The sequence below is a fragment of the Penicillium odoratum genome (genome assembly GCF_028828045.1).
Source record: "Penicillium odoratum strain IBT 22623 chromosome Unknown utg000008l_segment0_segment0, whole genome shotgun sequence".
NCBI lineage: Eukaryota > Fungi > Ascomycota > Eurotiomycetes > Eurotiales > Aspergillaceae > Penicillium > Penicillium odoratum.
In genome coordinates, this window is record NW_026643150.1 from 872,247 (window position 1) to 888,272 (window position 16,026).

Below are 16,026 nucleotides of genomic sequence, written 5' to 3' on the forward strand. Positions count from 1 at the left end.
AGTGGAAATGCCAACAAATGTGAATTTTATTATGTAGTAAATTGGATCAGATGAGTGTATTCCTAGGCTGTTGGCAGCTGATCTGCCTTTTAGGGGAAGAAAGGGCTACATGGTAGTAGCGTGTAAACAGAAGAAAGGGACAAGATCTGTATTTCGAGAGGGATCGAAGACGGAAAGAGAAAGATAGAGAGGGACCTAGCTAAAGACATGCATGCGATGACAAACGGAGGGGGTCAGCTGGTCCCATACTCCCATAAAGGCTTATCTTGACATTTCTTTACTTCGATAGGATGGAGTAGATAGCTTCTGCCAATAGCATCTCCTCTCTAAACGCCCGCTGCTGCACGTCGTGTTCATCATGAGGCTGAGCCTCTTCGGTTGGCAAATGTTTTCCCTCGATTTTACAGGGCTTCTTTCCTTCTTTCAAGCTTCCTCCGTTCTCCTTTACTCATAGTGACATTTATTGTCCCCATAATTTAGGCCTCTAAAGGTCACGCGGGTAGCTAATTTTTAGGCTTTTTCTCTCGCGCTGAAGCCATGTCAGATCCTGCGGAGTACACTGTGGGCTGGATTTGTGCCTTACCCGTGGAATACATTGCCGCACAAGAGTTCCTCGATGAAGAGCACGACAAGCCGAGCTTTGTGTCGCCAAACGATGCCAACGACTATACATTAGGCAGGATGGGCGAACACAACGTTGTAATCGCCGTCCTGCCCGATGGTGAATATGGAACAGCTTCCGCGGCCAGTGTAGCGACGAACATGCTGAACAGTTTCCACAACATCAGGATCGGCCTCATGGTCGGGATTGGCGGGGGTGTACCAAGCGAGAGCCACGATATTCGCTTGGGCGATGTTGTGGTCAGTGCGCCTCGCGGTGGCGAGAGTGGTGTGTTTCAATACGATTTTGGCAAGTCGATCCAGGACCAAACTTTTCAGCATACGCGGTTCTTGAACCAGCCATCAGCTATATTGCGCGCTGCAATGGTAGGGATTCGATCACAATATGAGAGAAAAGGGCATCAACTGAAGGAGGCTATCAACAACATTTTTGAGAAGAACATGAGACTACGCCGGAAATATAAACGGCCAGAATCAATTACGGATAGGCTGTTTCTTCCCGAAGTTATCCATCACCAAGAAGGCTGTGCTATATGTGCGGTTGATCCTTCAAAGTTGGTACTACGGAGTGAGCGGGCCGACGACGAAGATAACCCTGCCATTCACTATGGCTTGATTGCTTCTGGCAATCAGCTGATGAAGGATGCTTTGATTCGAGATCGGCTTGCCGCGGAGAAAGATGTTCTCTGTTTTGAAATGGAAGCCGCTGGACTGATGAATACTTTCCCATGCCTAGTCATCCGAGGTATCTGTGACTACTCGGACTCACACAAGAACAAAGAATGGCAAGGGTATGCAGCTATGGTGGCAGCTGCATACGCGAAAGACCTTCTGCAGAGGATCCCTCTTAACAGAATTGAAGCCGAGGAGAAGATAAGTGCTGTTGTTTCTGGTTAGTCTAGCGCAGTCTTACAATAATTATGTTAGCAAGTATTGACCTGGGCACTACTTAGAGGAGCTAAAAGGCATCCAACATCGCTTAGATCAAGCATACAGTCAACACGAGCGGCACTATAGTGAACAGAAAGCAAGAGTCTTAACGGATCACCAGCGTCGTTGTTACCAAGTGTTCAAGATCGTCAATTACGCGGAGCAAAAGAATATAAATCCAAAACGAGCTGGGGGAACCTGTCGATGGGCTCTCCAGAGCTCTGAATACATACGTTGGTGGAAGAGCAGCTGCAATGACCTTCTCTGGGTATCGGCTGACCCAGGCTGTGGCAAGTCTGTCCTAGCCAGATCAATAATTGATGATTATTTAGAGAGCTCTCATCCATCTGTGAGAATATGTTACTTTTTTTTCAAAGACAATGATGAACAGAACGATCTTTCTACGGCACTATGTTCGGTACTTCATCAGCTATTCAGCCAGCAGCCTAATCTATTACAATATGCCATTCCGACCTGGGAAAAGAATGGGGGGGCACTCCGACATGAAGTTGATGAGCTTTGGCGGATCTTAATAGCGGCAACATCAGCTGACATATCGTGCAAGTCTATCTGCATATTCGATGCACTTGATGAATGTCGTGAAACGGATCAGCAACGATTAATTGAAAAGCTCCAAGCGTTTTATCGCCAGCCATCTTCATCAATAGAGGAAACCTGTTTGAAATTCCTGGTCACCAGTCGTCCTTACGACTATATACAGGATCACTTTCGAGCAATCACCGATTCTTTCCCACATATACATATCAAGGGAGAGGAGCAGAATGACCAAATCCATGAGGAGATTGATCAGGTGGTGAGGATTCGGGTGAGAGAACTAGCAGAGACTGTGCCACTTTCACCAGAGCTTCATAATCGGATCGAACAGCAGCTGCTTCAAATGGAACACCGTACATATCTTTGGCTACACCTAGCCATTGATGATATCCGCACTACCTTCAAAGACAGCCTTCGGCCTACAGAGGATTGGATCACGCTGATTCCGCCTTCTGTGAAAATAGCATATGAGAAAATACTCTTTCGAGTGCCAGCTAGTCTTATGGATAGAGTTAAGAAGATCCTAGAAATCATCGTGGCGGCACGACGTCCTCTAACAATAAGAGAGATGGCTATGGCGTTGGGAATCGCTACTAGCTCAGGATCACCAATAACAAAACAGGCTGGGCTAAATCCAATTGGTTTAGACAGTAAGCTTCGGCGATGGTGTGGCCTATTTGTCTTTACAAATAACTCGAAAATCTACCTTATCCATCAGACAGCCAGAGAATATCTCATTGAGAAAGGAAATTCCAGCAATCTCAAGTCTGCATGCTGGAGTAGCTTGACTGATGCGGAAGATCAGATGGCTAAGATCTGTTTGACATACTTGCTGATGGAGGATTTACAATACGATGAAGACGACTCAGACTCACATACTGAAAGTTTCTTGGAATATTCAGCAGTACATTGGCCTGATCACGTACGAAAGATGGGTTTGACTTTAACCCAGAAAGAAACCCACCGAGTGCATCGATTATACGACAAGAGTGGGAAATCGTTTCCAGTGTGGTATCCTATTTTTTGGAAGGCAATCAAACCATACGGAAGAGTTCCTGTAATGAGTGCACTGCATCTGGCGGCCTTCAATGGCCATGAACAGGAGGTACATTCTATACTTGGTGTGGATAAAAGTGATCTTAATATACCTGATAGTACAGAAACATACCCGGCTATGTGGGCTTCATTAAATGGATATGATAGGATCGTGGAGCTTCTGCTAGAGCAAGGAGCTGGTGTCAATGCTCAGGGTGGACACTACGGAAATGCCCTCCAGGCTGCTTGTTGTGGTGGACACAACGCGATCGCACAGATGCTGCTAGAGCGAGGAGCCGATGTCAATGCCCCAAATGGACACTACGGAAACGCCCTTCAAGCTACTTGTGCTAAGGGATATAATATAATCGCACAGATGCTGCTAGAGCGAGGGGCGTATATTAACGCCCATGGGGGACACTACGGAAATTCCCTTCAAGCCGCTTGTGCTGAGGGACACGACACGATCGCACAAATGCTGCTAGAGCGAGGCGCCGATATCAACGCCCAGGGTGGACGCTACGGGAATACCCTCCAAGCTGCTTGTTATGGAGGATATATCACGATCGCACAGATGCTGCTAGAGCGAGGTGCCGATATCAACGCCCAGGGTAGGTTCTTTGGAAACGCCCTCCAAGCTACCTGTGGCAAGGGACACGACAAAATCGCACAAATGCTGCTAGAGCGAGGAGCCGACATCAATGCTCAGGGTGGACACTACGGAAATGCCCTCCAAGCTGCTTGTTATGGAGGATATAACACGATCGCACAGATGCTGCTAAAGCGAGGGGCCGATATCAACGCCCGGGGTGGATACTACGGAAATGCTCTCCAAGCTACTTGTTATGGTGGACACAACACAATCGTACAGATGCTGCTAGAGCGACGGGCGGATGTTAATACCCATGGGGGACACTACGGAAATGCCCTCCAAGCTGCTTGTGCTGAGGGACATAAGACAATCACACAGATGCTACTAGAGCGAGGGGCCGATATTAACGCCCAGGGTGGATACTACGGAAATATCCTCCAAGCTTCCTGTGCCAAGGGACACGTTATGATCATACAGATGCTGCTAGAGCAAGGAGCTGATATCAACGCCCAGGGTGGACACTACGAAAATGCCCTCCAAGCCGCTTGTGCCAAGGGACACGACACGATCGCACAGATGCTGCTAGAGCGAGGAGCCGATGTCAACGCCGAGGGTGGACGCTACGGAAATGCCCTTCAAGCAGCCCTTCGAGGACGATACCACCATATAGTGCAAATGCTCCAGGGACTTCATTGTGCTGATCAGTCGACTTTCCAACCTCCCCCTTCTAAAAGGCTTAAGGTTTCATTATGATCTCACATCAGCATGTTCGACTCAAGCTTTTAGAATAAATCGATATCTTGATTATTTGTTATAGTTCTTGCTCTAGGTACTGACATACTTTTCCATTATCAATATACCATGTTCCAGCCATTCGTACAGTAATAGGATAAGAGATACAAAAGCCAAATAGACTTTCTCGTTCGTTTCAGTCTATGTAACCTTTGTATAACTCAGAAATGAAAGACCGTTACTCTCATTAATTGGACCAGCTGTCTCTTTCCCTTCCCTGCCTGCGCTTTGGACTGATACCATGTGATAGACACCCAGGCTAAATGTGTTATATCGTAAGCATAATGAATTATCATCAGCCAGTATTATTATTTTCACCGTCTATAAGTGACGGTAGAATGAAAAGTGCGCACTAGTGTCCTAGCAGTGGGGCCGCAGAATAGAAAAGCAATGCTTAGGGCGGAAGCTCATTTCGCTAAGTGACTCTACACATGAAAAGCGGATCGGAACACTTATATACTAGTAGAGTCTAATAGTCCATTCAATATTGTAGGAGAAGATTGACAGGTAAACCCGCAGAACCAGACTATCATCTCGGGGAAGTCAGAACACCAACCCCCACAATATCTCCTCTGCACGCTCCGAAGTGGATCGTTTACCCTGATCGATCGAATTGTATTAGTGCCAGCGGGGAGAATCACCCAATAAAGCGTTCCTCTAAAGAGAGACAGAAAGACAGTAACCTACATAGATTCTACGATGGCGCCAAATCGCAACTGGCGGTATTCCTCACATGCTAACCCAAGATGACTACTACGAGGGCTACGTTCTGCCTCAGGGCACAATCTTATTCGCAAACACATGGATGAAACCGAATACGACGAACCTGATAAATTCATACTGGAACGCTTCCTTGGCAACAAATTTGGATCAAAACCTCAAGTCACTGATAAGCACCTTCGAACGAACTATGGGTTTGGCGCAGGACGGCGTGTCTGTCCTGGTCAAAGACTCGCTGAAAACTCGCTGGTACTTTTAGGGAAAATTGTCATGTCAAATAAAGTTATGCTAATTCATCACCAGATGCTTAACATGGCCAAAATAGTTTGGCTTTTCGACATCAATTATACTTCTGCGGCTCCACAAGATGTCGATATGAGCTCTGCCTTCTCTGATGGGTTTATTGCAGCACCTAAGAAGTTCCCTGTTGTGTTTGTTCCTCGTTCCAAACTGGGGGTGAAGGTTACTCGAGATAAATCCAAGAAATCCGAGGGATTTCTTGGCAGGTTTAGAAATCGAGACGAAGCATAAGGCCATAGTGTAAATTTTCGGTTCAAATTGTTTCATTTCCTCATACATTATATGTGCTATGGACTATATAGCTCGCCCTTCGGCACTGAATAATCTCCAACTAATTTCCCGATAACAACATCGGAGACGTCTCATCGCTTGTTGAACCAGCCTGTCTACCCCACTCTGCTCCCTGAATGCGTTTAATTGACCGCTCCCCCTGGTCTCGACTCGACCCGATGTGATTATTAGACTAGATCTTTTGACTTTGGTACAGTGGGGAGACACCAGGCTTTCATTCGGCAATATCAGATAATGCATCAATCGTCAGTCATCCCACACCTGCCTCCCAATCATCGTTGAAAGTAATGAGCTTTAGTGTAAATGGGCGATACGGAAAGTCCTATTCATCCAGCTTAGACTAGTTCCACATTGTATCCGAGTCTATTGAATTCAGTAATACAGTCAGCTCAGAATCTCGTCAACGCACCAGTCCAAATACAACACGTACCTTCATGCTTCTCAACAGCAGCAATACCCTCCCGCTTCTTCGCCTTCGCCTTGTAATCAACCCCGAACCTCTCATCCCGGTCCCGGAGTAATTCGTCAAGTCCGCCTGGACATGCCTGCTTCACGTCGTCTTCCGTCCGGAAACTTCCCATCAACTGCGGCGGTCCCATAGGCACTACATCTCCACGATCAACCTGCCAGAAATGATACGTCTTCCCATAAATGGGCGCAACATCCTCCATTTCCGCAGTTTCCGCCGCCTCCCATGCGGCAGTGGGCATGGATGCCGGTGCCGGCATGATGAGCATGCCACTTTTAACTTCGAATTCGTGAGTGTGCCATAATTTGCGCTCTTCGGGTGGAAGGGTTTTGAAGATGCGTGGTGAGACCATGTACTCAACGCCGAGTAAGCGGGCTTTGGCACCCGGGGAATCATAGATTAGGCACTGGCGGACATCTGCATTTGATTTATCAATTATCCTGCTATAAATAACATCGATCATGCTCGTACCTTCGGTCAAGTGCGTGCAATAATGGTTGGCCTCCACACATCGAGTTGGATCGTGAGCGTAGACGTGGAATGCGTTTAGATGTGCGCAGATCTGTTTGACGGGTGTGAAGTCCTGGACTAGACCCGCCCCGGTCTCAAGTACTTTGCTCTTTGTCGTGCGGGGCCCCCCTGCGATAGAGCTAGGCTCGTTCTCAGAACTTTTTGTACTCGCAGACATTTTGAGGTGTAATTTGTATTTGAGTTTATGGTGGTTTGGTAGGACGTCTCCTTCATCTTTTATGAGGGATCCCCGGTTGCATTTATAGCAGGTTCTGCTGGCTTTTTCCCTGTTCATTCGATGATTAGAGCTTGCGGTTTCGTAATACTTGCCTCGTTGTCCGCCTTGAATATCTGACGTCATGATGATTTGAATGTTGTATATCTCTGGGTCAGCAAAGCCCGATGCTAGCTTTTCGGGTCATTGTGATTGTCCGAAGGGACTTTACAATATCAGCGCCCCCACAGGGAGTGGTGCTGAGAGTGCGAGGTGTTCATAGTCGGCAACGGTACAGCGAACGCACTGATGCGTCGACTTCAGCGACTGAGGGTTTGTGTTGCTTTATTAAATTTTGTTGAATATTCCAAATATTGTAAGAGACAGCCAGGGAGCTGCGCTCCTGGTCTTCCTGTGCTTGTCAAAGGTCAATGACAAGCGTTGAGGAGAAACGTACGGAGATCAGTGGGTCAGGAGTTGACCAATTACTTAGAATATCCAGAGCTCTGAATATGATTGTCAAGCTTGAGCCCGTTAGGATTCAGAACATTTGGGTATCTATAGGTCTTTAAAAACGTGAATATCTTAACAAACGATGTGGTAGTCTTCTGCCAGACATCTGGCTGTGCATGCGTATTGCGCAAAAACAAACGAACAGAAGAACAGTGTTGACCCACTAGACAAGTTGTATAGTATGAGATGAGGCAGGGCCAGAAGGATACCGGTATTGTTATTCTTCTTAGTGACTCGGCTCACTCAACTCTTCCTTACCAAGGTATGTTCCAACGTTTCTCACATATATATATATTGTGGATCTTTTCAACCTTGACTTTGACTAATTGTATTTGTATAACTTACTGTAGGCCAGGGAAGTTGCATGGCTATTGAGTCTGGCATTGCACTTGCAGCTGTTATGCGTCACTGGAAGAATGATGACCTGGAGGGAGCGTTCCGGTTCTACTAGGATCTACGCAAGCCTCGGACCGCCAGAGTTACACAGACCAGCTACGAAGCTGGTAAGCTGGCGAGCTCAGACTCACCGAACGAAATGACCGAAAAACTCAACTCTGAGGCTCTTGGAGAGCGGATGAAGTTGATTATGAAGCATAACGTGCTGGAGGACCTGAAGATCAAGGGAGCCGAGCTTCTGAATTTCCACGACTCCCGACTATAAACGACAATTTTGGTTAGCAATTCCTAGTGCATATGGGCTATATATGTACAATCTGATTCTTGCGTTTCAGCCTAATCAGCATTTGAACGGAATCAAGGACAAAGCTCATTTTACTGCTGCATGTGTCATTCTCTTCCTACAAGGACACGGCTATCTGATTTTCACATGTCAACCGCACGTGCAGCACCTCCGCATTTCAACAACCAACTTCGCTCTTTACTTTTTGCTTTTGCATTCTGCTTTTCCCAGACTATTCCCATATACAACATGGAGGTAAGTCTACAGAAATCAGCTATATCCCAAGTAATCTAACCGTATTCACCAGTTTCACAACTCGGGCGGCTTTCCAAAGCGGCGTTCTTACCCCAACCTCCACCACATCTCCCTAGCTCCACTTACTCCGCGATTCCCCATCGACGACGATACAGAACCAACAGATTATTTCAACCAAAATGGAAATGAACAACCAGTCCTTGACACCAGAACTCCAACAAGATCACCATCTTACCTCTCTAGCATCTCAGTCCCCAGCACCCCACCAATCCTCTCCCACTCACGCAACACATCACGAACCCGCCACCACAATCGAAGCAGAAGCTCAGGTCTCGCTCCACTAAGCGACACAAACCTGCACAGCAAAACCATCTCCCTCCCTCTGCACCACAGCCCAGGACCCAAGAAACGTCCCACCGACCACAACCACAACAATTCCTCCAAATCAGATGCAGAATGGATGCTCCGCGCCGGTATAGCAATTGCCTCTTCCACCCGCGAAGAAAAGGGTCAAAGCTGGCTATCCAAGCGCGAAAGCTCCACCAGCCTTGTATCGGACTCATTCGATGATCCCGCCGCTCCGCCCCATCATCGCCATCACCACCGTACTCGATCCGGTGCTTCGTCGCGGATCCCACGCTCTGGCGCCTCAACGCCAGGTGCGCACTCGCGTCGTAGTTCGCGGTCGCGTGGATCAAGTCGTCATGGAAGTCGTGCTGGCCTAACTATGACTACCATCCCTCTCTCATCGGGCAAGATCCACAGCCCTACAACAGGGGCTATGACGCCCGAGATTCGGGGACGGAGTAGTGGGCTGGTTCCTGATTTTGTGGATGAGAGGATCCGGGCTGAGATGGCGTCTTTGCAGCAGGGGGAGCGGGATCGGGAGTTCGATGAGAATGATTTGGGAGAGGAGTGGGATCGGGAAGATGGGTTTGATTCAGAGGATGAGTTCTCTGATGGGACGCATGAGGAGTTTGATGAGGCGGATCTGCAGCGTCTCACGAGGGAGCGTGGGTTTGGGCTTGGAACTTGGATTGATCGGTTAGTTGAGTGGACGTTGTTCAGTGTGGATGAGTTACCCGTTGTGCCTGTTTCTGCTGCTAGAATTGGTGGCACTGCAACTACCACCACTGTTACGTTTGATGATCCTGCTCTATCTCCCGAGGAGCGGTCTGAGCAGGGCCACGATGCGTCGGCGTCGGAGGGAGATCATCATTCTTTATCTGATGATGTTGATGCTTCCTCATACACGGATGGCGAATCTGTCGTCGATGTTGAGAAGCCTGGTTCCCAGGGTGGTTGGGAAGATGCAAGTTGGCTGTTCCGAATTATGAAGCGTGCATTAGTATGATCCATTAAAAAGCATTGTTTGTTGCTCATAAGTTTGTCAAAATTTCATGATGGATATGGAAAGAACTATAATTGGAAGTTAGGAGAAGTGCATATTATCTCTTGTGAACTACACTTAATACAACGAACTCTCAGGGGACTCTATTTCCTTATTTCAAACTTAGGTTTTCTTATTTCTGATATGCTAGAGTAGACAACCATTTCTCCCGACTCGCTCTGGCAGTATAGACTGCAGAGCATGATATCGTTAGCGAACGCATCAGGTCATAAGGAACAAAACCGACACCCCGGACACGACAGAAGAAATGGCCGCCACGTATATCAGGCTGCGCCTGGACCACGAACAGAAATGCAAGATCCATGCGAATTTCGACAAGAACAAAAACAGCAAGGCAAGACTGACAGAAAAGAAAGGATGTACACAACTCCTGATAGTGCCGAAAGAAGAAGGAAAGCGCACCACCCGATATTGCAAGGAGATGGACACAGGAAAGTCAAGGGCGAACAAAGGAGGTAAATATCAATCTGTAGACGTACTGGGTAGAATGAAGCGATTGAAAAAGAAGGAAAAGAAAAACATGCATAAGGAAAGGAGAAGGATCGAATAGAGGGCAGTACTGGGCTCGAGTGAGTTCATTAAAGAGTTGAAAACAGCCAAGGAAACATTCATCTTCCAGAATACCGAGTGAAAAGAAGAAGAAAAAAAAGAGATGGGGTAATTGTCAGGTAGTTCGCCGTTGCATGGTATAAACGCCAGTCTGAGACCGTATGGGATTCTCTAAAGGTCATGCAGTAGGTATCGTGATCGTGGCATACGTGGAATTGTGCGGTCCAAATCGTTGTGGGACCGTCTTGAGAGGCTCACAGAGGAGTCAATGCGAAGTTTCGGTTGTAGCGCGACGAGCGCAGGGGTGTCGTTGGAGATTTCGACCTCCTAAATATCGAGACGAGATAGTCGTTATGAGTAATCTTTTCACCAGGGCCCAACTTTGACGGGTGTGCCCATGCCATAAGTGCCTGAAAGAAGCTGATCTCGTATGGAACCCATGTCATTGCCACCAGGGCCGTGGGACGGAGAGTCTGGTCCATTCATCCAACCCAAGCTCAAGCCGAGCTCATTAACCACACCCTGCAGCTTGCCTCCCGAGGTTTGGTTGTGCTTAGCCAGCTTCTGGTCCCAACCTCCATATTGGAGTTGGATACCTCCGCCACGCTTGGCCGCCTCCCGGATCACCAGGACCCAGGCTTTGCCAATCTCATCATAAGCCGAGTCCCGCTCGATGTTGTTTTGTGGCGAGCTCCAACGAGGCAAGGCGTGGATAATATCGGTCGCACCGTCAAGGTAGCTGAGGGAAACTGATGGCTGAGACTCATTCGGCGGAAGGAAGTTTGGGGTGAAGTCACTGAGGGCCTCGAGGAGATTGGTGAGTGGCTGTCGAACTCGGTTGTAGGCGTAGTCAGACGCGGTGTTGCCACCAAGTGGGAATGAAGACTGGAGAGCAGCCTGATAGTTCCGAAGCACTTGGAGGGTAGAGGAAACGCTAGGGCGAGGAGAGGTTTGGGCTACCTCATCGGCAAGCTGGGGGTGGCGCTCACACATACTCCGCACAACTGTCCGCAAGGCATCGGTATCCAGGGTCTCTAACAAGCGAGGAAGGGAGAGAGGTCTGCCAGAGATGTTTGGTCGGGACCGCTTGAAATTTCTAAAGGAAGGGAGCTGGCGAGGCGTAAAGGCAGGGGAGTTCGTGGGAGAGGCGGACATCCGCCCGTCATGGTCGTTGCCATCATCATCGGCTTTCCGCTTTCGGCTGGTGTACGAAGAAGAGGGGGTGGACACTAAAAATCGATAATAGTCAGCTATCAAGTTCCTGAAGAATTCAAAAAACACAAGAACATGATCAGGATGAGTCGTACTTATTAGGGAAGGAGAAAGCCGAGGATTTTCGTAGAAATGAGGAGGAACGGGAGGCGTGGCCACCAGACTGTTCATGATGACAGCTGGATGGCAGCAAAATATATTGGAGACAGGTGCAAGGATAATGATGAGCGACAGAAAAAAGGAAAGGAGAAGAAATTATGGAAAGTAGGTGCCCAAAAAGGGTGGAGTGGGGAGGTAGAAGTGCAAAGAAGAGAGAGAGAAGCGGTGGAGAAAAAGACTCAAGGGCTTGTTGCGGGAGGCAACGCAGTCCCCATGTGCAGCTTTCAAGGTGACTTTCCAACGTTACAGATGAACAGTTCCTTACATTAAAGAAAAATTCAGTTTTTTATAAAAAATTACGAAAATGTCTGAAATCATCATTATGAAACAAGAACTTATTATTCAGCCCAGGTCAGCAAAAATGAGCTCAGAAAATGACAAATTGCAAAAGATGACAAGTTCTCCATGCTATCGGCTGACCCAAACTTAAAAAGCCACACACTTATCTATGGGGTATGTACTCCTTAGTATACTCCTCATACACTCATATACTTCCATAATTGGTGAAGTTCTGCTTTTTCATTTCATACTAACTTCCATAAACTTTCAGGGATATCATTTCTTCTACAGGTACAGGGACTGAGCAGCCACAATGTCACGACGCACTTTGCCGAGGGCAGCCTCGAACTTGCCTTCCAGGTCCTCACTACCCATAGCCTTAGCAGCCTGTGCCATTTGTCTTAAACACTCCTCCAGGCGTCGGAAAACACGGATCAGACTGCCTTCGTAGACATCGGTCATTTTGCTTGTTGAAGTTAGCCTGAATTCACACAACCATCATACCGTTGTACTTACCAAATGTCGGCAAAAGATTTGCCATGAGCCCAGTCATAAACTACTTCCATCAGCTCCCAATGGAAGCTTTGGACGTATTCCTCTTCGTTGACGGCCATCTTGCATTCCTGCGAAACCTTAGCGATGGTTCGAGCCATCTTTTGGATTTCCCTGAGAGGCTTAGACAGCTCATCCTTGTTCAGCGGAGGTGTTTCTTTGACTTTCTCCTCAAATACAAAGACACTAATCATAGCTGCAATTTGCTCCGGGGTAAGATCGTTGAAGAAACCGTTGAACAATAACTCGCTGAGCATCAGTTCGTCACCGGTGCTGATCTCACAAGCGACCCGAGCCTTCAACTGAATAACATCCGCTTCGTTGAGGAATCCGAGACGGCGAAGCACACGAAGACGATTCTTCAATTCATCGAGTTGGATGACCTCCTGTGCATCACTGATCTGTTTCTGGATAGCCTTGATCTGCGTACCAACATCCACCTTCGCGGCGTACTGATCGTACAGTTCGGCCAAGCGCGGCGAGTTGTGCAACGGGTTGCTCAAAAGTCGGGATTCCAGGACCTCGATTTTGCGGAGCAGCTTTTTGAAGCTATCATCCCGAATGTTCATGTTCTCAATAGGGTCAAGAAGGGCAACGCCATCAGGGAATCGCTTCTGAATCTCATCCAGTGATTTTTTCAGTCCGGAGCGCGTTGAAGCATTTGAAAGATCTTTAGGCATTCTGACCCGGACGTGAGATATTTCATAGAGACAAGTGAACATCATCGGAACAACCTCCATGCGGCCCTTATCGCCTTCCTTCACAGGTTGCACACCGGATGCGATGTCCTGGAAAGTCTTGGTACCAATAGCAGGCCCATCGGCAATATTAAGCACGACATCTAAAATATAGCTCTCGTGGGGAGGATACTCCTCTGAAGTGTTCTTCATGGGCTTTCGTGACTTGTAACCAACCACGATACCCCAGCCAAAGTCCTGGTCCTTGTGTTTGATGTGAACTAAGCGACCGTCCGAGAGGAATGGAAGAACGTAATTCGGATGAGTGATCACCGCGCGAACATCGTCAGCGAAACGGTCCAGCTGCTTGCGTAATTCATAGTATTCACGGATGGTTCCTTCATCGGAAATAATCATGTTGGCTTTCTTCTCCTCCAATTTGCTCAACTCATCCTCCAAAGTTACAACACCGGCTGATGTTTGGAACTGCTTGAAACATGACTGAAGCATGAATTGTGGGGAAATGCCCTCCACACGCATCAAATTGAGGACCATATTGTAGCCCAAGTGGAATGCCGAGTTGAGGCGGTCTTGCTCACCACGCACAATTTCCTTGGCGACGGCAGGGTCCATTTCCTCGCCAACCATCATGATGACAATACCACGCTCGTCAAGACCTCTTCGACCGGCACGTCCAGACATCTGGATGAACTCGGAGGGAGTGACCCATCGTTGACTTGTGCCATCAAACTTTCGCACGCTGGTGAATACCACAGTCTTGGCAGGCATGTTGAGACCGATGGAGAATGTTTCAGTGGCAAAAAGAACCTTAATCAGACCTTCCTGGAAAAGAATCTCAATGGTCTCCTTGAGGATAGGCAGCAAACCAGAGTGGTGAACACCAACACCTCTGCGAAGAAGAGGCAGGATATTGGTAATCTGTGTCAGTTGCCGATCTTCCGGAGAGAGCATTTCAAGGGCACTCTCAAATACTTTGGAAACCATTTCCTTCTCGGAATCATCGTTGAAGGCGAGATTTTTCAGCTCAAGAGCACCTTGTTCACATTCACGCTTGCTGAAGCTGAAGACGATGACGGGATTCATGTTCTTCATCATAACCATTCGCACAATCTTGAAGATATCGGATGGGCCTTTCTCACCTCCCTTGTTCAGCTTCTTATCCTTGCCCTTTCCTTTCCGGACTGCCAGGGCATTGCTGGGGTCGTCTCCCTTCTTTTCCGCAATTGTACTCATTGCCTTTTGGAAATTCTCCTCCCGGAAACTGCCACTCTCATCCACGACAAGATGCATGCCCTCGGAGCCAGCGGGGAAGAAATAGTGTTGTAGAGGGGTTGGGCGGTAGTTGGTGTAGACAACGTGGCAAGGCTGCTTATGCATCTTCACGATCCACTCGGCGAACTGCATGGCGTTGGGGATGGTGGCAGACAGGAAGACATATCGCACCTTATCGGGCAGCAGGATAAGAGTCTCCTCCCAAACAACACCACGGTTAATGTCACGCAGGTAATGGATTTCATCAAAAATCACCCACTGAACTTCACGCATAATCTCCGAACCACGATACAGCATAGAACGAAGAATCTCGGTGGTCATAACGAGACAGGTTGCGGTGGGGTTAATGGTCACATCACCGGTCATCAGTCCAACATCACCAAACTCTGCCGCAAATTCACGGTATTTCTGGTTGGATAGGGCTTTAATTGGACTGGTGTAGACGACTCTCTGATTGCGTTTGAGACTCTGTGCGATGGCGTATTCGGCAACCACTGTCTTTCCGGCACTGGTATGCGCTGAAACCAACACACTTTCCTCTCTCTGAATGGAATTGACCGCAAGCTGTTGAAAAGGATCGAGAGTGAAAGCATATGTCTTTGCAAGCTCTTCGGGTTGCTTGTGTTGCGAGATAGGCACGTAGGGATAGCCGGGGGGGATCGCAACTTGGTGGCGTACTTGGTGTGACAAGATCACTGGTGAGGAATCCTGGGTTGCTTGAAGACCAGTGGAAGCAGCAATCTCGACGTTTTGTTCGGCTTCGAAGGTGTCGGCAACAACAGATGTAGGTTCTTCTTCGATGCGGGGTCGTTTCACGGCTGGCTGGGCTTTTTCGGAGGTAGCAAGCTCTTCAGTCTCTGCAGGTATCGAATCTACCATATCCTGGTCCTCGGGGCTACCCTCCCGTTTCGTTGTTGTCGCGTTTTCATTTTCCTTGACATCTCCATTTGCTTGGCGCTTCTTGATCTTGTCTTTCTTTTCCTTCTTGGAGCGCTTGGGGGCACCAGCGATTGGTGCTGATCCCTGAGGCTTGGCCTCAAAGACATCAAAGAGATCATCCATCACCAGGGTCGATGGAGGAAGGAACCACAAGTTCCTGGGGGTGAGCGTCTGGACTTTTTTTTTCCTCGGAGAAAATTGAAGGCGGTGAGCGCGGTGAGATGAACTTCAGAATATCATTTGCATATCACGTGATTGGTTGCTGTAGGCGGTGAATCATTTATGTCTTCCACTCTTAGTGTGGAGTATCAAAATGCCAATTAATTCGAAGATGAAACCAGGATTCCGCTGTGGTTACTGTGTGTGCCCCCAAAGGTTTCTTGTTATATTGTCCTACAGATCCAATATCCTAGTAATTATCATAGTTAAGACACCTCATCCTATCAAATTTCTCTATAAGGTGATAGGTCGAGCAAGTC

The 16,026-nt window shown here is 48.0% G+C and overlaps 7 protein-coding genes across 7 annotated transcripts; 4 read left to right on the forward strand and 3 right to left on the reverse strand.

Annotated features, from left to right (window-relative positions):
* Positions 1 to 537: 537 nt before the first annotated feature.
* N7520_010554 (uncharacterized protein) lies at positions 538 to 4,486 on the forward strand (the record flags this gene model as incomplete). The annotated part of the gene is made up of 2 exons (XM_057144487.1): positions 538 to 1,513; positions 1,575 to 4,486. 2 exons carry the CDS (start codon positions 538 to 540, stop codon positions 4,484 to 4,486), a joined length of 3,888 nt encoding a protein of 1,295 aa, XP_056990241.1.
* An 840-nt stretch (positions 4,487 to 5,326) lies between these two features.
* Positions 5,327 to 5,776, forward strand: N7520_010555 (cytochrome P450; the record flags this gene model as incomplete). The annotated part of the gene is made up of 2 exons (XM_057144488.1): positions 5,327 to 5,494; positions 5,549 to 5,776. 2 exons carry the CDS (start codon positions 5,327 to 5,329, stop codon positions 5,774 to 5,776), a joined length of 396 nt encoding a protein of 131 aa, XP_056990242.1.
* A 400-nt stretch (positions 5,777 to 6,176) lies between these two features.
* On the reverse strand, positions 6,177 to 6,993 carry N7520_010556 (OBAP family protein; the record flags this gene model as incomplete). Its single annotated transcript, XM_057144489.1, has 3 exons — positions 6,177 to 6,199; positions 6,267 to 6,722; positions 6,777 to 6,993. 3 exons carry the CDS (start codon positions 6,991 to 6,993, stop codon positions 6,177 to 6,179), a joined length of 696 nt encoding a protein of 231 aa, XP_056990243.1.
* A 735-nt stretch (positions 6,994 to 7,728) lies between these two features.
* On the forward strand, positions 7,729 to 8,203 carry N7520_010557 (uncharacterized protein; the record flags this gene model as incomplete). The annotated part of the gene is made up of 3 exons (XM_057144490.1): positions 7,729 to 7,804; positions 7,893 to 7,983; positions 8,035 to 8,203. The coding sequence occupies 3 exons, from the start codon at positions 7,729 to 7,731 to the stop codon at positions 8,201 to 8,203; spliced, it is 336 nt and encodes a 111-aa protein (XP_056990244.1).
* Positions 8,204 to 8,470: 267 nt separating this feature from the next.
* Positions 8,471 to 9,830, forward strand: N7520_010558 (DUF3984 domain-containing protein; the record flags this gene model as incomplete). Its single annotated transcript, XM_057144491.1, has 2 exons — positions 8,471 to 8,476; positions 8,529 to 9,830. The coding sequence occupies 2 exons, from the start codon at positions 8,471 to 8,473 to the stop codon at positions 9,828 to 9,830; spliced, it is 1,308 nt and encodes a 435-aa protein (XP_056990245.1).
* A 972-nt stretch (positions 9,831 to 10,802) lies between these two features.
* N7520_010559 (cut8/STS1 family protein) lies at positions 10,803 to 11,819 on the reverse strand (the record flags this gene model as incomplete). Its single annotated transcript, XM_057144492.1, has 2 exons — positions 10,803 to 11,665; positions 11,744 to 11,819. 2 exons carry the CDS (start codon positions 11,817 to 11,819, stop codon positions 10,803 to 10,805), a joined length of 939 nt encoding a protein of 312 aa, XP_056990246.1.
* Positions 11,820 to 12,371: 552 nt separating this feature from the next.
* N7520_010560 (ATP-dependent RNA helicase MTR4) lies at positions 12,372 to 15,670 on the reverse strand (the record flags this gene model as incomplete). Its single annotated transcript, XM_057144493.1, has 2 exons — positions 12,372 to 12,552; positions 12,603 to 15,670. The coding sequence occupies 2 exons, from the start codon at positions 15,668 to 15,670 to the stop codon at positions 12,372 to 12,374; spliced, it is 3,249 nt and encodes a 1,082-aa protein (XP_056990247.1).
* Positions 15,671 to 16,026: the final 356 nt, after the last annotated feature.